At 44.2% G+C, this 24,674-nt stretch overlaps 1 protein-coding gene across 1 annotated transcript in view; it reads left to right on the top strand.

Annotated features, from left to right (window-relative positions):
* The window catches only part of rasa2 (RAS p21 protein activator 2), a 93,508-nt gene extending 71,903 nt beyond the window's left edge, over positions 1–21,605 (top strand). The window contains exons 20-25 of the mRNA XM_063205735.1: positions 11,170–11,252; positions 11,642–11,731; positions 13,319–13,437; positions 13,898–14,001; positions 17,020–17,194; positions 19,226–21,605. Of these exons, the coding sequence (XP_063061805.1) occupies positions 11,170–11,252; positions 11,642–11,731; positions 13,319–13,437; positions 13,898–14,001; positions 17,020–17,194; positions 19,226–19,256 (602 nt within the window). The 3' untranslated portion in view covers positions 19,257–21,605. The remainder of the gene's footprint in view (positions 1–11,169; positions 11,253–11,641; positions 11,732–13,318; positions 13,438–13,897; positions 14,002–17,019; positions 17,195–19,225) is intronic.
* Positions 21,606–24,674: the final 3,069 nt, after the last annotated feature.

The raw sequence follows: 24,674 nt of genomic DNA, 5'->3' as shown, positions 1-24,674 counted from the left end.
TACACATGACAGGTGGAGGCTGTGGTCTTCTGTGCAAACGGATGGAGTTTAGAGCCAAAATGGCCTCCAGGTTAGCCCCATGGCGTCTCCTCAAAGGGCCAATTAGCCTCTACTTACCCCCTGTGGCAACCCTCCAGCCCTGCAGTCATGGTGTGCTGGCTCCTAGGCGCCTACAGCTCGGTTACTCCCTATTATATTATATCAAAGAGCTTTAGTTGTGAGCAACTGGAGAGACTTTTTTCCAGCTCCAAAAAAATAGAAGTCATGTTTCTTGTTCAAGTCAAGTCAAGTCAGGTGAAATGTACTTTATTGTCAAAAAGATATATGTAACAGGGAAATCATAGAAGTTTGAGATTGCGTTTTTTTTACGAGTCTCCAATGTGCAGTTTAACTAAAAATGTAAATAAGACATTGACAGTAATCGCAACATACACAATGTGCAGTAAAAGCGAGTATTCTTAAGGGCATTCTTAAAGGGCAGATTAGACTTCAGCAACTGCGCGTGTCGGAAGTCGATTGGGAGTGGCCACGAACCAACTTTGCCTTCATGCATCTGCGCCCGAGGTCTCGTCGTGAGCCACATTTGAAATAGCGTGATTACCTTCACTAATTGCAAGCACTGCGGTCATTATTAAGCAATGTTGCTCTCTAGCCTAGTTAGCTAAGTATTTCCACACAAACTACAAAGGCAATGTACTGGTATCATTCTTTGACATACCCAGTCTACTCTGTTTTCACGTGCAGAAAATGCAAGCATGTAAACAGATGAGTCTGCCGATGTGTGTTTACGTTCGGTTTACATTCGGTTTGTGCTTCAGTTTTTGCCAGGCGTCCTGTCGGTTCCACGGGCCATTCTCATTTTGCTGTTCTGTTTTTGTTTTTCAGCCCTTTTTTTGCCTTTTTCACTTTCATCAGTCTGTTTATTTGTAATACTTTAGTGTTTTATTGTCAGGGTTTCTGGGCAATCCTTTAATACGCGCCGGCACGCACTCACACTGCGTGCTCGCACTGCTCGCTCGCAGCACACACACACACACACACACACACACACACACACACACACACACACACACACACACACACACACATACACACACACACACACACACACACACACACACACACACACACACACACACACACACACACACAAGCGCACACACACACAGAAAAGGGCAAATTGCAGTTCTGCAACAATTGACGCAAATGGCAGTTTTGGTCTGGTCGCGAACCTGTTTTGCACTTATAGCTCTGTGCACTAGGTCTCATACCGTGAGTTTCCTTCACTAAACTGCAAGCACTACGGCCATTATTAAGCAAACTACTGGCACTGTGCTGCCACGAGAACAAGGAAGTAGCAGAGATGACCAATCATAGCGTCCAAAGTTGTCTGCGGAGGTTCGTTTGCCTTTTGTTGCGTAGCAGGATATTTTGAAGGTGCACGACAGGCTCATTTGAAGCATGTAGAGGCTATGCTTCGGAGGAAGAAATGTGGCGCATTAGGCGGCCATGTTTGAAGGAAAAGTGTTTTGTGTTCCTTTCTGCACATCTGTAAAGCAGCATCAGTGGGGTTTGGTTGAATGATGACCATGTGGTGTGCGTGCATGCGTACGGTACGTGTGTATGAGCACTAAGCAAGGGCGGAGCTATAGGGAGGGCAAGCAAGGTATTTGCCCCTGGGCCCAGGGCCTTCCTGTATTGGTTTTGGGGGCCCTATATGACAGGCTGTATGGGGGCCCTGTTAGTGTTTCGCCCCGGGGCCCTGTGCGCAATTGTTCCACCACTGGCACTAAGTGCCTAATGCTGTGTGGTTCAAAAGGCTTTTTAATTTTTGTTTGTTTTCACCATTTGTGTGCATGTGCATTCTCATAACAATTGGGTGTTTGTGCATAAATGCTTAAGTGTGTCTTGTAACGTGTGTTGTGCTGCTGTTGCGAATTTCGTGAGCTCTCTGAATGATATTGAGTGATTCTCTAACCGTTTCATCTGTGCTGAGAAAGGGAAGTGTTCCAATTAAAGCATGTGTATGAGCTTAGGTCCAGAGGCTTACAGCAATAGCCCCGCCCATAGACACTGATGGAAGGGCCGCGGTCAGGTAAAGGTCAGGTCAGTCACGCAAGGCATCAAAACGGATATCGAAAGGTAATAGGGTAATGCATCAAACAACAAGAGAGAATATAGCACCGTAGTGCATTCAACAGCGAGCGATAACAGGGTAGTGCATTGAACATCAAGAGTTTACTTGGCTGGGAATTCATGGCAATTAAGAGAAAGTAGTTGGGAATTATCAAATTTTAAGGTTTGAAACATAAACATAGAAAACATTTTAGGATAAGTTTTGATAAATTAATGAGGTTTGACGTAAGTGAAATACTATTCCTTAACCCCTTAGTGCAGCACTATGGCTCTCTGTAATGTCATAGTAATGTTGTTATGATGTAGTTTTCAGCAAGTGAATAGGGTCGCCGACGACCCCTGCTGCAGTAAGAGGCTACACACAGGGACATAGCACACACTGAGGCCATGCTCCCTGCATGGATTTTACATTCCTCTATCACATGCACAATAGCGTCTAGAAATTTTAAACAACTTAATGTTACTTTTCTGAACCCACACAACACAGACACAGACCACTGAGGTCCTACAGTGCATTTCAGCACATGTAGCCAAGTGGGGGCTGTCTTAATTAAGCATTGTGTTTGAGCTCATGTCCAGAGGCTTTCACATCTCTCACACCCATATACACTGATGGGAGGTTTCTGGTCGGATTGGGTTCTGCTCATTCAATACCCAGAGGCTGCAGTGCAAGAGTCATGCAAGGCTACAGAATAGAGTATGGGGAAAGATAGTTGCACAGTGCATTAAACTTTACGGTCTTTAAAGTAATTTGACTGTGGCAGGTGTTAGCTTTCCTGATGATGATCCAGGGAGAAACATTCCTTTTATGATTTAATGAGTGTTTTTTTAAGCCAAAGTCCAGTGTTCAGCTCTCTATATACCGGCTGCTTCTTCTTCTTCTTCTTCTTCTTCTTCTTCTTCTTCTTCTTCTTCTTCTTCTTCTTCTTCTTCTTCTTCTTCTTCTTCTTCTTCTTTTTCTTCTTCTTCTTCTTCTTCTTCCTTCTATTGGTTTTGTATTTAACAGAATATGGACCTACCTTTGCTATCCCTAGATTCACGAGGGGTTGACATGCAGTTAGAATTTTTTTTGGTGCATGTGCACGTCAATGCATGCAGAACCTCTGCGTGGGGAGCATGGCTCTAGGCAAAGGCAAATTTGATGCTGGCAGAGGCTGTGCGTCCCGAGCATAAGTTGGGCTTAAACCTTGCTGAGAGGTTTCGTTTGGGAAAGAAGCTGAAGGCATGGTCCTCCACAATCCCAGCATCCTCTTGGGTTTGGGAGGGAAGACAAGTGGGTGGAGGCGAGATTGTTTTGTCTGTGTTGATAGATGAAGCCCATTTCAGTGTTGAAAGGCATTGTGGATCTCTGGACCTCTGAGAGTCTGTTTTACATTATGGCTACTTTTCCCCCCACCAACCAACTATAATCATACTCTAGTCACCTTTGTCATCACATTTGCTTGCTAAAATAACTTCGGTGGCAGGGGTTACTCGTTTTTCAACCTACAATCTTCCTCAGGGAATGGCTAAAGATGTAGTAGACAGCCAAATCTTCCCTCCTTTTCTATGAAGTCTACTCTCTATAGTGTGTGAGCTACATGTTGTGCATTGCACTGTGTGCCTTCACTGAACCATGCAGTGAATAAGTCAACATTTTGGATATGTCCATAATTTCAAATGTATATAATTTATATACGTATAGGAGGGGGTAATCAAGGAGCAGTCAAAATGAATTCTCATAATTGTTTTGTTGCGGGTTTGGCTGCTCCTAAGACCATCTATTGCAGTAACCTTCGCACCCACCAGGCATACTTTCTTTGAAAAGTACATTAGAATGGGTGTAACTAGCAAATCTAAACACATCCCATGGCCCACACATCTTGTGCAATACTGTGCAGTCATTCTGGCCGGGCCTCAGCCACTAATTTTCCATTGAATGAACTTGTGAGGTGAAAATGCACTTCTGGCCACATAAAAAGCATAAGCGTCTCACATATTTTGAACAGAGGCTGCGCAAACGCAATAATGGATGAAAATGGACCATTTCAAAGGTTGAGTCTCTCTGCCGAAAACAATAAATTACCGTCCTTGAAAGACCACCTTAATAAATTCTAATTTCTTAGAAAGACCACCTTAAGAGGTTGTTTATAGCCGTGGTAATTGCCTGCTTGAAATGAGTATAATGATTGTTTTCTAGCATTTGCAAATGCGAGTCTGGAACTGTTCATTCTGGTTGTTGTTTTCACTCTTGTGCCTCACAATGTATTTCAATGTGTGTTGCGATTCCCATGCACGCAGTAGCTATAATTTAAAATAGTCCTTAGTTAACTGCCCATTGTATTCTGTCACACTTGGCAAATAGTTCATATTCATATAGTTCTCTCACACTTTACCACACTGTGTCTGTGCGTGCATACGTATGTGTGTGCACATGTGAGTGCGTGCGTGAGACTGTGTGGTGTCCTCAGGTGGTCTGTGAGGATTAGGCCAACTGACAGCCAAGCCAGATAACGCCACACTCCCCAAGACAGGCAGCCATAAACCAAGTACACCCCCCCACCCCACCGCCCCAGCCCCAAATATTCCAGTTCAGCTTCTGTCGGATATGCACAATATATGCTGTGTGTGTGTGAGAGAGAGAGAGGGTTCAAAGAAGGGAGCTGTAGTCTCATAGGTACTGTAGGTTCGTTTAAAAAAACACAGCTGACGACAGGCGTTGCAGGTGGCAACAGCGCGGCTAACAAGGTGTCTGTGACTCTCTCCAGCCTCCGTAACTCAGCAGCCTCCTCTCAGCCAGCCGCATCAGGGGCCTCCTCTCGTGCGAGCTGCAGTCTACAGTCAGGGTCTGGTACCCCCCACCTCAGACCCCGCCCCACCTCCTGTCCAGTCCAGTCATTAGTGACATGACGTGACTACCGTCTGGTCCTCATCACGTTTCTCCTTGTGCTTTTTTCCCCCCTTTTCCTTCCTAATTCTTGAAAGAATAAAAAGAACAAACCCTGCTGCTCCTCTTCACTAACCAAATGATTCTCTAAGTTCTAAAGTGTCTTTTGACTGTCTGAGTTAGTGTTCTAAGTTCTAAAGTGTCTTTTGACTGTCTGAGTTAGTGTTCTAAGTTCTAAAGTGTCTTTTGACTGTCTGAGTTAGTGTTCTAAGTTCTAACCTGTCTTTTGACTGTCTGACTCGCCCTGCTTGGTCTGTACTGCGTGTTCCACTCAGTTTAATGGAGGTGCCAAATCAATGAAGTATGCAAGAAAAGTTGAGGAAGGATTTGCACCCTGCTGGCAAAAGACTGAGTTTACTGAGGATAGCAGTGTTGCGGTCGTAGATCATCAGGCAGTTCCTGTATCTGCTGTATTCTTGACTCAGCAATATCAGGGAGAGAGAGTATATATACTGTATATATATATAAAAACACTTGGCATTTGCAAAGTATGGTGTTGTATCTTTCCCATGCACTTTGCATCTGCAAGTGTTGTATGCCATGATTATGTCCTTGCCGATTGTAAGTCACTTGGGAAAAAAGAGTCTGCCAAATGTAATGTAATGTAATATCAGTGGCTTTATGCATATCTCTTCTGCGAGCAGCAGTCTACAGTCTGGGTCTCGTCTGGTATAACCCCAAAAAGTAGTGGTGACTGGGCCTTTGCACTCATTGGCCCCAAACTGTGGAATGAGTTTCCCCTTCACATCAGCCTGGTTTCTTCCTTGGCTATTTTTTTTAAACTGATCTTAAAACCCATTTGCTCAGGCTTTCAACTATGTAAGATCTTAAGTTTGTTTATTAAAATCTCACCTGGGCCTTTTTAGTTCACCTCTATCTCCGCCAAGGAGGTTATGTATTCGGTCACGTTGGTTTGTCTGTCTGTCTGTCTGTCTGTCTGTCTGTCTGTCTGTCAGCAGAATAACTCAAAAAGTCGTGAACGGGTTTGAACGAAGTTGTTGAAAATGACCAAACAAACAAGTGATTACATTTTGGTGGCGATCCGGATCTCTCTTTTTTTAATTCTTCACCATTGCTAGCCTAGAAAACTAGACACCCCTACTGACCGCAAATTGAGTTGTGGGACAGGGCGAATTTTGACATTCCACTCTATAGCTCAGTGGCAGAAAGACTTAAATTAAAAAATATGCATGTGACATAGTCAAATGTTCTATCAAACAGCTTCCTAGGCGGAGGCCTGCACTCTCTGAGTGCATTTCTACTTTATTTGTGTTTTTGTCCCACCTTTGTATCCATCGTAGTTAGGGATGCACCGATACCACTTTTTGGAAAACTGATACAAGTACGAGTACATTAATGTGTGTACTTGCCGATACCGAGTACCGATACGGATACCTTTTCCCACCAAAATACAATGAAAATAAATGCATGGCCTTGTTTTTTTCCACCTGTGATATTTTTATTGTCCATTTCCATGTAGATTTAAATTAAAGTAAATGTATGAGGTGGCACTTTTTTCTATGCTGCTTTAAAGGCCACAGAACATGGCTGATAAATAAATTATGTAATATAATATCTATTTGTCTAAATTGATAAGTTAATGTTAGTCAGTGGAATCTTTCATCTGCCATTTACACACAATGAAGTAAATATAGGTCGCCCCAGTCAGCTGCAACTTCGAACGCAGGTCGTGTGACGTCTCCAAATGTGTTACTTTTCTAAGCTTGTGTGGTATCGGATGCGATGCCATATTACTGCTTGTTGGTTTGGGGTGCCTTGAAATTTTTCATGAATTGAAAGGGTGCCTCGCCTAAAAAAAGGTTGAGAAAGACTGGCCTAGACTATATTTAATGTGTACTGTATCTGTAGGCCTGTGGTCATGACTGACTAGCTGATAATTGACCATCCCCATCCAGGATGCTTAGCAGATTTAGGAATTAAGACACATTGATGGAGCTCCGAGGGCTAAAGGAATTACGCAGTGAATCCAGTGGGAAGGAGTACCTGGTTTTCTACAGCACGACTGACGTTAACCCCCCTCCCCCTTCCTTCTTACCACAATAAGCATTGCTTTAAGGATTTAAAAATTGGAATACATTGCTCGGCTTTCACCCAAAGCTCCTTGGTTTAAAGGAATTGCGGGCAAGCGATTTGGGAAAGCGTCTTGGTTTCTACGGCACAGTAAGACTGACGATGTGTCACAGTGTGAAGGTGTCTATAATACGTATACCGTGCCATGTGAAGGCATCTGTTATACTTCTCACACGCACAGACTTCTATGGAACATCCACTTCAGTACAGTTGAGAGAGAGCAGGTACTTTCACATTCTGTGCGCGACGCGTGCGTACTTGTGTGCGTGCGTGCGTGCGTGCGTGTGTGCGTACGTGCAGGAGTTTTGTTGGGAACACAAATCCTACGAACAAGCTGTTCTTAATCTGCTATGTGAGTGTAGGAGTGAGTAAAGCTGTACGGTTGTGTAGCACTCCCACCTGTGTTTGAAAGACACAAAAAATACATAGCCTTCACTGCTGTGTGTGTGTGTGTGTGTGTGTGTGTGTGTGTGTGTGTGTGTGTGTGTGTGTGTGTGTGTGTGTCTGTGTGTCTGTGTGTGTGTGTGTGTGTGTGTCTGTGTCTGTGTCTGTGTCTGTAATTGTGAGCCTGTGTCTTTGTCTCTGTGCTCCCATCACTGCTGCTCTCAGCTCCTCTGTCCTCCCTCTCCTTGGAAGAAGAGGTATACGAAAACTGTAGCATCCACAGATGGAAATTTGTCTTCCTTGTCTTCCATACAGTATGTACAAAACTATACCTGTATGATGCAGTGCCCATTCAATCATTCATGTATAATTCGCAAAGATCACAGAAAACAAGGACTCAAGCAATACTTGAGAAAAATTGAAAAATTGACATCTTGGGGTTAGCAGCCAAGCTGTCTTCCTGGAAACACACACACACACACAAACACACACGCGCACACACACACAAACCACATGCACGCACACAAACCACATGCACGCACACAGTGTAATCCGTACAAGACAGACACCACAGACCAAGAATCTTTATAAACCCCACGAGAAAAGGCAAGCATGACAAAAGGTCTGGATGACAAACTCAGCTGAGTCTCAAACAGGGGCCCTGTGAACAAATATTTGGGTAAAAAATATACAGTAGATTACATAATGCGGAACAGATTGGGGTTGAATTTTTACAACTTTGTCTGGATCCTCCTCCTGTCGTTATGCTATCGCTGGCTGAATTGAAAAACATAATTGTGTGTGGCTTTGGTGAGAAATGAATACCTATTTTTTTTATTTTTTTTTAAGATTTTGTATGACCGATAACCTGGATTTATTACACGAGACTTCGAGGAATACACTTGAAAGGTTGCGCTTTGGCGTACTTCGAGGAATAAACTTGAAAGGTTGCGCTTTGGCGTCTTAGATGGGATCATGTCCGCGTCTCGTTCACTCATACTTCCCAGGGGTGTATTATTCTGTTGAGAGGAGCAAAAAGAAGCCAAAACGTAAAACTTTAAAATAGGAGTGAGCGATATGACGATATAAATTTTGAATCGTGATATTGTGTACAAGATGGTCTCGAATCTGCCAAAGTGAAGAAATCGTATAGATTGTCTTTATGAGAGTGTCATCAGTGTGTTAATATTTTATCAACTGCAAAATTACAACAATATGCAAATTGCAAGCATATCAATATTGATTTTTGTTGTTTTTATTTTTTGGATGGAAGAACGTAATGAAAAATCGAAATTGAGATTCCATGTTAAAAATCGTGATATGACATTTTTGCCATATCGCCCACCCTTACTTTAAAATAGCATTTTCAGAATTGTTTCAGCGGTTCTTGAGGTCGTAACGGGGAGAGAGTCGCGCCAGACGAGTTTTGCATCTCTACATTGGTCGTAACTGTGTGCGTGCGGGCGTGTATGCGTGCGTGCCTGTGTCTGTGCATGCGTGTGCGCATCCTGTGTGTCCTATGAGTCAGACTCAGACCCAGATTGACAGTAATGATGTGAAGACAGTAGAAAGGAGCAGTTAGCCAGAAGACGACCCGCCTGGCAGTGTGAGCGTATGAGAGTGTTTGTGCGTGTGACTGTGTGTGTATGCATGTGTGTGTGTCTGTGTGTGTGTGTGTGTGAGAGAGAGAGAGAGAGAGAGAGAGAGAGAGAGAGAGAGAGAGTGTCTGTGTGTGTGTTTGTTTGTTTGTGTTTGTGTGTGAGGGAGAGAGAGACAGACAGACAGAGCGAGAAAGTGTGTGTGTTTCGTGTGTGTGTGTGTGTGTGTGTGTGTGTGTGTGTGTGTGTGCGTGCGTGCGTGCGTGCGTGCGTGCGTGCGTGTGTGTGTGAGCAGTGTCGTCTGTCATAATTCGGTTATGCTTGGGGAAAAAAGTATTTTACTCAGCCAGGGGGACTGAAAGGATGATGGCTGGGAAGAGGGAGAGACAGGTGGTGAGAGAGAGAGACAGAGGGAGAGGAGGGAGAGGGGGGTTAAGGACGGATGGCAGTAGGGGTGTTGATGGATGAAGAGCAATAAAGGGAAAAAAAGAGGGAGAGGGGGGGTGAAGTACACATGAACTTGTGACCCAGGGAGCGTGAGAACCGCTGATTTACAACAGGGAAGACATGCGCTGAGAAAAAAGAGACACACACAAAAAGACACACAAATCTTACCTTATTATGGTGTGTGTGTGTGTGTGTGTGTGTGCGTGCGTGCGTACGTGCGTGCGTGTGTGTGTGGATGCTAGCTTGCCTCTTTTTCAGCAATGGTGTAAATAGTGTGAACAAACCATAGAGCGTATAAATAGTTATATACAATCTATGGAGCCCATATGTTTTTCCTAACAAGTTGCACGTGCATTTGAGAGATCGCACTTCTGTGTGTGTGTGTGTGTGTGTGTGTGTGTGTGTGTGTGTGTGTGTGTGTGTGTGTGTGTGTGTGTGTGAGGATGCGTGTGTGTGTGTGAGGATGCGTGTGTGTGTGTGAGGATGCGTGCGTGTGTGTGTGTGCTTGTCTCTGTCTGTGTCTGTGTTTGCGTACTTATTTGTGTATTATATTTGGCCGCATTGCTTCTTGAGCAGCCGAGCTGGCGTGGAGGCAACACCATGATGCAACACGCCTCGGGAATGTGATGTGAGAATGCGCTCTGTTTGGGTTGGAGGCCGACACTTAGGCCAGTCACAGCCCAGACTGACCTCACAAGACCCGCGCAATAGAATAGATTGGAAAAGAATAGGAGAATAGAATTGCTTTGTATTGTCACAATTCACATGTACAATTTAGAGATATACATGTAAATAGTATTTTTAGGGGCTTTTATATTTTTTAGGGCTTTTTGCCTTTTCATTTTTATGACAGGATAGTGGAGGAGAGGCAGGAAAAGAGTGGGGGGAGAGAGAGACGGGGAAGGATCGGCAAATGACCCGGGCTAGAATCGAACCCGGCAGGGCCTTTAGGGGCATTTGTTTTATGCCTTTATTTGGCAGCATAATGTGAGATGGTGACAGGAAGCGAATGGGACAGAGAGATGGCGGAGGATAGGGAAATGACCCCGGGTCGGAATCGAACGCGGGTCCCCAGCGTAACAGTCAACGCCCCAGCCGTTTGAGCCACTGTCATGGCCATATTCACATGTACAATTTACACCACAGACATTCACAGTGAGACTGAGTCCATTGTTCCTGAAACAACTGTCGCATTTCGTTTATTTTTCTCTTCTTCACTACGCTTAAATTTTGACAACACCACATCTTTGAAAATCCTGTGATTCTGATTAGTTCTACTGCATTTTGATTTGAGAGCAGGAGGTTCAGGGAAGTTCATCCGGGGTAAAACAGTCGAGTAGAGATAATACGAGAGTACAGACAGATACTTTATTGATCCCCATGTGTAATGTCTTGCTGCCGACATATAGGCTACACTTGCACTAATACACACAACATTGTGCAAGCTGTGTAAGCTGCCGAGCCAAACTCCTCTCCATACCTCACATTTGAGGAAAATAACTCTCTGTTTTCATACTTTGCATTCTGTGATCATTCATAAGATTTGTTTTCCCTTATCTCTCTGCCCCTCCGCCCCTCCCCGCCCAGGCAAGGAGGCGTTGTTTGTGATCTCTGTGAAGAGCATCCTGGGGGTCGAGAAGCTGGACGAGAGTGCCTTCAACCGCAAAAATGTAAGACATAACGCGCATACACATTTGGTACACACACATTTGGTACACACACACACACACACACACACACACACACACACACACACACACACACACACACACCGCAACCGCAAAACTGTAAGACATTACACACACACACACACACACACACACACACAGCTTTAAGCGCAAAAAAAGTAAGCCATACACATACTTGCGCGGGGCACACAAACACGCACGCAAGCACGCACACATACGCATACGCATGCACCCTCAACTGCAAAAATGCAAGATACCCATACACACTCACGTGGCCATGCACACACACAGGATTTGGACTAATGATTGTAAAATACCACCATGATAATGTGTGTTATCCCTGTGTGTGTGTGTGTGTGTCCGTGTCTCAGATGTTCCAGGTGATCCACACAGATAAGCCGCTGTACGTGCAGGCGGGGAACTGTGTGGAGGCCAACGAGTGGGTGGAGGTGCTCAGCCAGGTGAGCTGTGTGTGTGTGTGTGTGTGTGTGTGTGTGTGTGTGTGTGTGTGTGTGTGTGTGTGTGTGTGTGTGTGTGTGTGTGTGTGTGTGTGTGTGTGTGCGTGCGTGCGTGCGTGCGTGCGTGCGTGCGTGCGTGCGTGCGTGCGTGCGTGCGTGTGTGTGTGTGTGTGTGCGTTCCAATATGCGACCTTGCCTCCTCCACTTGCCTCCTCCACTTGCTTCTCGTCATGATGACATCACTGACAACAGCATTATATTTCAATATCTTGCAAAAGCTCAATTGTAAAGTCTTTTTCTCATTTGCAATTGGGATGGTGAATGAAAAACAGTCCCTCAAAAGTTGTTGTGGCGAGGCTGACAGCTGGGAAACTTTATCGTTTTCGCTTTTTCGTTTTCGGGAGTATAGTTGCCCAGCTGGGAATCGAACCCAGACCTTCTGGGGTAGTAAACTGGGGCTCTGACCGCTACACCAAAGAGCCAGGCTCGTTAGAGTGACAGTCAGAGCACACCCACAACCCTAGTGATGGTCACTCCATCACACTGCCTTGCCCTTCGGGAAGCGCACCCGTGCGCTTCACACACTCATGGTGTCCTTCACGCAACTGCCCACCATGCTTCTCCCATCCAGTGTGCCCCATCATCAATGCTTCACCCATCACCGGGGCCCCTCACACCGGGGTCACCAATCCTGGGGGTCCCTCACATGGAATTACGGCTCACACACAATGGGTATGCTTCCGATGGCCTCACGGTAGCCATCCCACTTCTGACACCATTTGTAGCGAAGGGGAGTAGAATTGCCCTGCTGGGACTCGAACCCAGACCTTCTGGGGTAGTAAACCGGGGCTCTGACCGCTACACCAAAGAGCCAGGCTCATTAGAGTGACAGTCAGAGCAAACCCACAACCCTAGTGATGGTCGCTCCATCACAGTGCCCATGTGTTTGTGTGTCTGTGTGTGTGTGTGTGTGTGTGTGTGCCCATGTGTTTGTGTGTCTGTGTGTGTGTACGTGGACGTTGCTACTGTGTGCCTGTCTTCTGCAGGAATAAAGAGATTATGTTACATTACATCACTTCAACAAAGCTCAATGAGTGAAATAAATAACACAATGAAAAGGAAAAATAAAGATGAAAAGAAACCAACACAAGTTATTCTACACAAGATTTTTGGCTCCGAGTTAACGTTATTCATGCACTTGTGCATGTTGCATCGATTCCTTCTGTGTAAATAGTGTGAACAAACAGATGCCTCGCCTCCTATACCTTGTTCCTCCCAAGTTGCACAAGCATTTCAGTGATGGCACTTCTGTATGTGTGTGCGTGTGTATGTATGTGCGTGTTCTTATTTTTTATTTTTTTATTATCATTTTACCTTATGTTTTATCTTAATGTTTTAAATGTTCTTTGACTCTAATATAATTCCTTCTTTCTTCCATGTTTCCTTTCTTTTTTTGCATTTGTTAATCTTGTAAAGCACATTGAGTTGCACCTGTGTATGAATGCGCTATACAAATAAACTTGCCTTGCCTTGCCTTGCCTTATGTGTGTATGCATGCATGTGTGTGTGTGTGTGTGTGTGTTCCCTCAGGTGAGCCGCTGCAACCCAGGCCGTCTGTCCACCTACCACCCCTCGGCCTACCTCATGGGCTCCTGGCTCTGCTGCCGCAGCACCAGCGAGACACAGCCCGGATGCAAACCCTGCACCATGTGAGTTACTGGACATTACTATGCACACACACACACACACACTCGGGAATTACCCGAGTTTGTATTAATGGCACCACAAATCTGCAGTGGAGATGGGATTAGGAAGCCAGCTTCACCAGAGCAGATGTTTTTAATCCATTGTTCCATTTTTTTATTCATTGTTTAGGACATTTGATTGTTTTTGCCTGATTTTAGTTTGGTCGGTTTTGGTTTGGTTTGGCTGAAGTTCACAGGTGCAATCCACTGAAGTAGTTCTGGATGTGCTTAGTGAAACAACCTCTTGTAATGTCTATGTTTGTTTGTGTGTGTGTGTGTGTGTGTGTGTGTGTGTGTGTGTGTGTGTGTGTGTGTGTGTGTGTGTGTGTGTGTGTGTGTGTGTGTGTGTGTGTGTGTGTGTGTGTGTGTGTGTGTGTGTGTGTGTGTGTGTGTGTGTGTGTGTGTGTGTGTGTGCGTATGTCAGGAGCATGCCGGTCAACATCCAGCTGGATATCGACTGTGATCGCGAGTCCGAGCGCATCTTCTCCATGTTCTCCTCCAACCTCACCAAGCTGCAGAAGATGGAAGGCAAGCGCTCCGTACTCAACTCGTTACCTCTTGCTACGTATTATAGCTTACCAGTCTTCATTATGGTTCTTTACAGCAGTGGTTCTTAACTGGAGAAGTCTTGGGCCACGAACATTAACGTTGTGACCCAATTTCTTGTTACGCTGTCGGAAACGGTTCAATTTATTTTAATCATCAAAAACATAACCATGCACTTTTTTGCATACATATGCAGTATGATTTGCCTCAGTATATGTTACATGCAGGGCTCTAAATTAACTTTTTCCACCACCAGCCAATTTGGCTAGTGGACATTTTTTCTTACCAGCCAAACAGAAGTTCAGCTAGCCATTTTTTTTTATCTCGCCAAAATAAACTATGCATTAGGCTAGTTTTTCTTTTAAATTATGGTCATTTTGTTCAACTATTTCTACAACACAGATACACTATAGTCCTGCATAGGCTACTATATGCCTACATAATAAGCATAGCCTATTATAGGCTATATATTTTTTCATTATTTTTTAACTTCTGCTTTATTTTTTACTTTCATTACTTAGGCCTAATCAATTTGATTATTTTTTGTTCAATTCCTCTGAAAACAGCTGAATCACATCACACAAGCCACTCACATAACAGACCTTTAACATACAGTAACCAAGCGCACAGCCAAACACTACAAAACCTCACATACGCACACACCAAGGAAGGAGAAGAGATGAGAGGAAAAGGAGAGGAGAGAGGAGGAGCTCTTCTCTACCATGCGCAACAAAATGACAAGAAGCCTAGTTTAACTAAAAGTAAATAATATCTCGGGAATCTTCGCTTCCTTTGTTACTTCCACAGCTTCGTCGTTGGTTGCTTATTTTTCTTTCCGATGGCGTGGGCTTTCCAACTTAGTTGCGCCAGGACTCGGGACATTTCAGAAGACAACTGAACTGACAGCTACAGTCTCACAACTCTGACAGTCAGCTCTCCTCCTCTGCCCTTGTCGCTATTTCGTTCCACAACCACTCATTTTTTTATCGTCACTATTATTACGGTTACAATTACTACTAGCATTCACCAACACACAGAACCTTGCTCTAACCCCCGCCACATTCTCATCACTCGCACAAAACATAGTCTACAGAACAGAATAAGTCCTGTTATTGAAACGGTCAGGGCCTCGCTGCTTCAAGAATGCAGCCTGTTACAGCAAGGTTCATATAGTAGTAATAGCAGTAGTGACGTTAAAAAGGTTGTAGCGAAAGCGACGAGAGCATAGGAGGAGAGCTGCCTGTCAGAATAGTGTGAGCGCAGCTTAGCTGATAGAAGGCTGGTCGTCTGAAATGTTTTCAATCCTGCCGCGCGCAACAGCATGGAGTTGCCGCTCGCTGCACTGGAAAGCCCACGGTGGGAGGCTACGTCGTGACGCTAGTGTCCATGGGTAATGTAGGAAATCTCGCCGTCTAAAATTCGTCAGAGCAGCGGTTTACCGTTCATAATTTACTGTACTCGGGCGCTACTAGCCAAATTGGCGGGTAGGTATTTTTTTCTACTAGCCAAAATTAATTTTCACCCGTGTTTGGCGGGTTGGCGTGTGTTAATTTAGAGCCCTGGTTACATGTCTATCACCACGGGGAGACGAGTGTTAACAATGTTTTGCCCCCTCATTGACATGGCAGTCATTTATTCGTTACTGCATTTTGTCTCAATTTTGGCAATAAAAGGGGGAATTAATACACTTTTACACCACACCTCCTTTCCACCCAGGACCTTTTCACAATCCACTTTTGGGTCCTGAACCACCAATTAAGTAACACTCTTTGACAGGACTTCAATGTTAACAGCTGCGAGCAGGTTTCACTCAGGGCTTATTAAATGTGTGAAGTGTACTACTGTTCCAATTGATGGACTACAATACAACAGAAGTGTTCAATCCTCACATTAACATAGTTTTTTTTATTACATAGATATTGCATAGACACATTCTTGTGTTTCCCTTCTTCAGTGTGGAGGAAAGAAGGCACATGCCGGAGAACGTCTGGGCTAGCCTGACCCCACCAAGTAGTTGAAATGGGCTGGCTCGTCAGGCTACGTCTGAGTAATAGGTAGTAGGGAAAAAATATGTGAGGTGCAACCTCTCTTGAACTTGACATGAACTTTTCTGAACAATGAATAACATGAACAACAGTTTTGTTGCCAGGCTTTGTTTCTTTATTGTTCAAACTGATAAGCTGAAGTGATGGATCAAAACAACTCTTTTAAGGGAAGGTGGAAAATGAACAAATGAAATGAATGTTAAGGATCAAATGGGGACATGGGTTTCTTTACATATTGCTTGAAATATCTTAACCCGTTGATCATTTTTTGGAAAAAGGTCTGTCAGCCTGTAAAAACCTAAATATCTCCGCCTCGGAAGCACATACATTACAAACATGAAATGAATTGAATTTAAAAGCTAAAACCCTCATCTTGCATTAAATCATGTTCATTCAACATTTTATTGAAAAACTCAAGATTTCAAGAGGCTAAAGGTGCACCTTGCAGCTCCCGGCACTAGCGTCAATATTGCGCTACGCAGCATCCACCATCAATGCATGTGCCAAAAGTCAAGCGGCCTTACAACACATCACACAGCTCTCTGTGTACCTGTGCAAGCCATTTCCCTTCTTTTTTTGACCAATCACACATCTGGTGTTTGGGCCTTGGGTTTTCTTCTGCTAGTCTAAATGAGTGCGTCTTAATATGCGACCTTGCCTCCTCCACTTGCGCTTGTCTCCTCGTCCCGCCTCCTGGCCCCTCCTCCGTGGAGAAAACGATAAAGTTTCCCAGCTGTCAGCCTAGCCACAAACAACTTTTGAGGGACTGTTTTTCATTCACCACCCCAATTGCAAAAGAGAAAAAGACTCAACAATTGAGCTTTTGCAAGATATTGAAATATAATGCTGTTGTCAGTGATGTCATCATGACGAGACGCAAGTGGAGGAGGCAAGTGGAGGAGGCAAGGTTGCATATTAAGATGCACTCAGTGAGTATGTGATTGTGTTGATGCAGACGCGTGTGCCGGCCTGTCGGTGTACCTGGGCCAGCAGCAGGAGGAGTACTCGCTCTTCACCATCCAGGACCCGCGCGAGACCTTCCAGACCATCCAGCAGATCCGCGCCGCGCTGGACGAACTGCAGGCCCACCACGAAACGCACGGGGCGCTCGCCGACGAGCCCGGATCCATGTAAGACTGGCCAGTCGTGACACGCAGGCCTATTGACGCATGCGCGTGCACGCACACACACACACACACACACACACACACACACATACACACACACACACAAGCACAAAGCCGGCTCACCCGCCCCTAGGAACGCCCCTGGCCCTGGTTAATTACCTTAGACTAGTGGTGCCCATGGAACAGTACCCTTATCCTCCCTTATTGTCAATGTATTGTCCAACGATCTTGCTGCAGCCAAGGATCTTTGGTCACAGTGGTCTACCACAGGTCCACTCTCCAGGGCTAAAAACTGCTAATTCCTAGCCTAGTGAACTACAGTAGATGAAGCGGCAATATCAAGGATCTTTGGTTTTTGGCTGTCTGAGCCTGAGATCCTTCCTGGTTGCAGTGGCGTGGCTCACACCAGTTCAGTTCACATGGGTCAGGCGGCCGCTGCCTTTCCCCTTCAGGCCCAGACAAGCCAAGATAAGATGTTTTTTTTATTATTATTATTCCTGCTGAAGGCCCAACTGAAATACAACCCCAAGTTCCCCTGCCAAGAGCCGTATTAACACCGACCCGAGACATGGACAGATACACGGAAAGAGCTGACCTGGCCATCCGAAATTAATCAAATTCTGTAATTAAAAGAGTTTATTCTTTAATCATGCCGAATAAGCACGTGGGCTGGCAGAGACTTTACTTTTTTGTAATGTAAGTAGTTTGTTATTGCTACAATGGCAGATAAACGCTTGTTGCCAAGGCATTAATCCACCAACAGCACATCTGGTCCTCTTGGGTTTTTTTGTTTTGTTTGACATCCGCAACGCCTTATCTTCCTGACCATTTCTCCAAAAAAATCCAGATTCTTAGTACTTGTTCAAGCCTCTAAATCAACAGAACAGGCCGGTTAGATGGGAACTTGGTGGCAAAACTGAACCAAGAACAATACAGAGCTTGCCACTCTATTTGTGGTTTCTCACAAAAGATGTGTTGCACATATTGGTGAAGTGGACAACTGTAGCCTGAGGGAGTTGGTCTTGTGTTCAGATGGTGATGGTCTCAAATCCCATACCAGTGGCAGGAATCTAGGAGCTGTCCAAGACTCTCAAGCATGCATAAAGTGCCCTTGAGCAAGGAACCTGACCTCAGACTCCCCCAGGGATTGTAACCAATACCCTGTACCTAAATAACTGTAACGTGGAATGTAATGAAGGCACAGCACGGAACAATAAAAATGAATATTTTAAAAGATACTCATGGCATAGCAAGTGTGTGACAATTGCTAAATGCGTGAGGCATTCTTAGTAAAGGGATTTGGGTACTCTATGCAAGCTCTACATGAAATGCAACCCTTTACCACTTTCAAAAGTGTACTATTTGCTAGTAGTCTCTTTTTGTTTAGTTTTTTTCTCCTCAAGAGTGCTTCCTTTTCCAACAAACTATCACTGACCAACACTGTCCTTTGCTCTGACTTTTTGATTACTCTTTGTTATGTCCTCTTTTTGACAAGTCGTTTTGGATAAAGCTAACTACAACACTAAAATTAGAGATGCACCGGATCTGGATCCGGTTCCGGTTCCGGATTCGGCAGGATAATAGGGTTTTTCATAGGTTTCCGGGTCCGGCAGGATCTTAAGCAGTGGATCGGGTATCCGGCATGTTACCTAAAAATCAGGGTCTGGTGCATCTCTAGCCTAGGCTTTTCAGTCAGTCTTTCACAACCCGTCACTGCATGGAGTGAAAGCCCTTTGGAAGCGACCATTGCAAGCAGTGTGGCAATAAGTCAATGAGTCTAAAAAATAGTTTGAGCCAACGTAATAAAAAGGGCCCATGTGTGCGAATAGACTATATGTTTCAACCCTTTTGTAGGATCCGGTTCCGGATTCGGCAGGATCTTAAGCAGTGGATCCGGTATCCGGCAGGATCCTAAAAATCAGGATCCGGTGCATCTCTAACTAAAATTGTGATTGCTTAGTGTTGCCCAGTGTACCGTACAATGTAGCACATGTTTTGACCTGTTGTATCTGTGTTTTGTTTTGTTTTTTTCAGGGAAAATCCAATAGTGGGGAAGACGTCGTAACCAGGCTTATGACGAATGGAGGAAATTAATATCGAACATTGAACGGTCCGCACTGAGACCTCCACACCAGCAGGGAAGGCTGTTTGCCACGCAGCGCAGACAAGCCGCCGGTGTTAACGGCAAAAAGGGAAACGAGAGGGGAGAGCCAAAACGACTCGCCTCACCTCACTTGCCCCCGCCCCCATTCCCAATCACAGCCAGCGGAAACACCTGACCAATCAGCGGATGCGGTGTTGATCAGCTGACCTCTCACCAAGGGCTTGGGGTGATTGAGGGTTGGTTTTTTTGTTGTTGTTTTTTATTTTATTTTATTCTCCCACCCGATTTTCAGACAGTTGTGAACCACCCTAAGATATTTCCCGCCGCACCAGTGCCTCGATCCAGCGGTCAACGCCGGCCAACCCTCTCTCGTCAGAGAAGAAGACACTCCCGAGGTGAAAAAAAAACATAAACAAATTAACTTTCTGTCAGTTTTCGGAGACGTTGTACATGCTGTGAACCAGAGGGACAGAAACCGAAACAAAGCAAATGGAAAAAAAAAAGATGAAAATGACAGACGTCACTCGGTTCAATCTGTGTGATGAAGGCTGCTATATCTTAAACTTATGTTTCTCTCTCTCTCTCTCTCTCTCTCTCTCTCTCTCTCTCTCTCTCTCTCTCTCTCTCTCTCTCTCTCTCTCTCTCTCTCTTTCTCTATCTCTATCTCTCTCTCTCTTTCTCATCTTCTAAGCAATCATTGAGACCTCTGCTCTGGGCTGTCCTCTTATTCGGGCCTTGATATTTCACGTTCTGCACTTGGAGAGCGCACTCCTCTATCAGCCATTCCTGTCTCAAGACTTTCTTACTCTGTTACGATGAGTCTGTCTCGGCTTTTCGTTTCGTTTATCTTCTATCTGTATCATCCTGTTCTATCTTTCGGTTTGTTCCTCCTCCGTCTCTCTCTGACTCTCTCTCTATCTCTATTTCTATCTCTATCTCACTATATCATCCTATTCTCTCTATCTAATCCCGTTCCCATCTCTTCTGTCTTTGTTCCTCTGTTCTTTGTCAGAGAGGATGGCGTTGATTTGCCTTAAGTTCTGGTTGGATGTATTTCCCTTGTCCAGCCTCCTGGGGGCTTTAGGGAATTATGCTCAAGCACTTTAGACATTTGGAATGTTCCAGATGGAATCATTTATAGATACATGGTATCAACCTGTTCCCTCTTAACTGATCAGTTTAATGATCCTTTGTGTAAGTCTTGTATGATAACATTTGTACGTCTGTAATTTTGTTTTGTTTTTTAAGAAAAGAGAAAAATATTAGCTATTTTTTCTTATGCCAAAGAAGACCATTTCGTAGGGTTGACAACGTGAGAGTTTTAATTAAAAAAGTGTATTTTAAATACCAACATTCTGAAGAAAAAAAAGGAATATTATCTATATTCAGCCGTGTGTGTTCTAACGTTTTTATTTTTTTGTTAACGTTTTGTTCAGTTCACTGTCAATCGCAACAGTGCTGAATCATTGTTCTGGCCTTTTTTATGAAATCCTATTTTTTTAAAAGAATGGCTTCAAAACGTTCCTTTTACACTCCGAGCAACAAAATAGGGGGGTGGTGCCGCATCAGCACGACACTCCTTAGTAAACCAGTACTGTGATGTCATTATCCTGTCAATCAAACATTTTTTGATTTGTGATTGGTCCCCACTGTCTTATTTGTCAGTCTGTCTTTGTGGCATGGATGACCTTTAAAACAGCCACACACACACACACACACACACACACACACACACACACACACACACACACACACACACACACACACACACACACACACACACACACACACACACACAAAACATTGTTCTTTGAAAGATGTTTGGAGAATCATTTTCCCACAAGACAAGCAAGACAGGTGAATCCAACACAAGTTCTGTCGTATGAAGTCAGTCTGTCTTCATTCTCGTTGAGCATTAATGTCAGCAAACCATCGTGTGGATCAGATGTGCTGTTGTTAAAGCAGTGGCATGTTGGTGTATCAGAGTGCAATAAAAAGTGAAGTAGCCTACATCACAGCACAGGGTTTTATATATAGATCATGCAACATATGATTGTTTTTATCAAGAGAACAAAAAAAACAACAATCTGATCCTGGTCCATTATATTTTGTCTGTGTGCTTATTCATGCTTGTATTTAATGATTTTATTTTTTTCATTTGTTTATTTGTTTTTGTTTGTTTTGTCTCATTTTTTCCTTCCTTTTTAGCAGACTTGTAATTATGTTAACACACACTGTGACCTGATCACATTGTAAACTGTGTTGCTTCGATGGTACCTTTTTTTAAGTGAATAAATAATTTTAACACTCCCTCAGGTACTCTGACTCAGTCAGTCAGTGTTGGTGGCTCTTTTCAGTTAACCAAAGTCCTCATTGGCAGTTTCATGGTCTTGAGTAAAACGGTCCAAAGTTACTGTGGCCATGGTGGTGATGTCTGCATTGTGGTCAATCGCGCAAAATATCTGCAGTATTTACAAACTTAAACTCGTTATACTGGAAAATGCATCCCTACCTAAAGTGTTGGTCCCACAATGCTGTTACCATCCAATTTGTATGATATGTATCTGGCGGTGTATGCCCTTACACATCCCTTTTTTCCAACTTTATTTTGAAAGTATAGCGAAGAATGGGGCCGGAAGGGAGTGGGGAGAGAGAGACGGGGAAGCATCGGCACTATGAACCCAGGCCGGAATCGAACCCAGGTCACTTGCTTAGTAACCCACTGCTCTACTGTTTGGCCACGACAGGGCCGCACATCCCACATTCTAAATGGACCAAAGCATCTAACACTTAAGTAATATTACAGTATAACTAGCTTTTGTCATTCTAGCCCATATACGGTAGTCCCATTCCTGTAGCCTGGCCGTGCCAATCATAAGCTCCAATCCAAAACATATTTCTTCCACGTTACGTCTGGGCCCGGTGTTCAGCGTTGACTTTGGTCTTGTTACCAAACAACCGGCTAATGAAGCAAACAGGGTAGCGACAAGAGACGCTATGGTCAGAGATTCTTTAAGTATAGAGATATGCCAACATAATAGTTTTCTATGGGCACCTAACATGACCAGGTTCCGGTCTGCCTAAAGGGGCGTGTCATAATGCTCCTAGCATTGAATAGAACTGTCCTCAGGTCTGCCTAGGTCTGCCTAAAGGGGGATTTCCCCCCCAATAATAGAACCCGGAAACAATGGACCAATGGAACCTCTCTCTCTACTCTCTCTGCTATGGTTGCATTTCAAAACAACCACACACACCACCAGAAATCGCTTTGCAATGTCATGACCAAATATCAGCAATAGAGTACCGGTAAATTATTATGTATTATAATGTGTGCATTTCAAATTTCAACAGACTTCACACCTCCCACCACTTTTTTTTCCACTTTTTTTTTTTTTTTTTTTTTCCATTTTCGGAAACTATGGCGGCCAAACTTAAACTATGGCGGGCCGCCATAGTTTCCTCAATGTATGGGAAACACTGCCATTAGATCATTCCAAACCCTCTGTGCGAACCAATTTAGTATGAGGGTATGGGAAGACCAGGGGCTGCATGTTCAAAACTTGCTTATATACAAAAAAGCTCCACAAGTACATACATTTTTAGATGTACTAATACTGACTTAGATTAGATTATCCTTTATTGTCTCTTCCGGAGAGAAATTCAGAATGGACATGAGAAAGTGTGATTCACAATTAACATCAAATTACCACAATAGACAGACTTAGGACCACAAAGCACAAACAAACATATAAACAGGTAACAGACGACCATTGTTAGTGTTACACCCAACGTTCCAGTTTTGGCCTCATGCGAAATCAGACATACCACATGACTCAGCATGCAAACCTGGTTAGGCATGGACTGATGCATTTGAAATTTTAGGTGCAAATGTATCTTTTTTCACTGACTGAATCTTAATGTTGGAAATCTACAGAGGTCTTTGTACGTGAGGGCCCAGGTTACTCTGACTGTACCTCCCCTAGTGTTCCCATGGCAACACTGACGTACACGTCCTAGTGCCTTCACAGCACGAAAAGGGGGATTTGTGACAATGAAATCGTCCCTAATCGTCCACGGACTTGCCTAACTTTCGTCTGATTTTGAGCGCTTGAGAGAATCAAAACTAATAGTTTTGATGACACTTAAATCGCCCGGAAGCGAATCGCGAGCCGCGGACAGGTCTCACTGCAGGGTGTTAATGACCCAACGATTACCACATGAAAGGCAATGACAGCCAGCCCGGAACGCGGACTAGCCTTGCTCTTATTGGACGAAAAAGACACGTGACTCAAAGTAAAAGAGCTGCGCTATTGGTTAGCAGCTGTCAGATCCCTTCCTAAGTAAAGAAGTTAGTCCGATCCAGTGACGTATATCTTTAGTCCGATCCAGTGACGTATATCTTTAGTCCGATCTCTCCCTGAGCCAGGGGTTCCCAAACTGGGGGTCGGGAGGTACAGCAGGGTTACGTTGCATTACAAATAGTAAATCTACAGGTTAACAGCTTACATACTTCCATAAATTAGTTTATAACAGTATCCACTTGTATGGTTAACAGCTTTATTTGCTTTTCCTGTGGATTTTTAGCCAACCTGTTAATGGCCAAATCAAGCAATATTAAAGGACAAAACATAGCCTAGGATTATGGAGGGTTGAGGGGTCACGAGAATGTTCTCATTTCCAAAAGGGGGTTGTCGTGCCAAAAAGCGAGTCCCTGCCAGAACACGAGTGCCCTCATTGAAACCAATGACATTTTTTGAGAGAAAATTATACTATTTTTTGCAGAATGAACTACATAATTAATGAACTAAACATATGCTTATGAAACATTACTCGTCCTCCACTTAATATGAGCTATTTGAATGAAACCGTAACATTTGTTATGACAATTCTTCAATTCTTTTATGGAAATAATACTGAAATTGTAACCAGCTCTTTGTGGTACTTCCAGAAGGAATGCAGATGCTTTATTGATAGGCTTTCCATCTTAAATTGTGTCGGATTTGTCTGCAAAAATGGGTAAAACATATCTGAAAAATTGGTCATTGGTTTCCATTGGTTTCAATGAGGGCACTCGTGTTCTGGCAGGGACTCGCTTTTCGGCACGACAGGGACCCTGCTGGGAAAAATGTGAAAGCCACTGCCAGTGGCGGAACAATTGCACACGGGGCCCCTGGGCAAGACACTTATAGGGCCCCTATGTAGCTTGCCAAGCTCACAATAGGCCCCCCACCACCAATACGGGAAGACCCTGGGCCTAGGGGCAAGTGCCCTGCTCGCCCTCCCCATAACTCCGCCCCTGGCCACTGCCCTTAGCATTTAGACTCCCACTGTAAGCTCAGAGAAGCACTTTAAGCTCCCAAGTCCCCCTCCCCATAGTCA

This window comes from Engraulis encrasicolus, chromosome 8 (assembly GCF_034702125.1).
Source record: "Engraulis encrasicolus isolate BLACKSEA-1 chromosome 8, IST_EnEncr_1.0, whole genome shotgun sequence".
NCBI classification, from domain to species: Eukaryota; Metazoa; Chordata; class Actinopteri; order Clupeiformes; family Engraulidae; genus Engraulis; species Engraulis encrasicolus.
The sequence above is the reverse complement of the archived record's forward strand: the minus strand, read 5'-3'. Positions and strand labels throughout refer to the sequence as shown.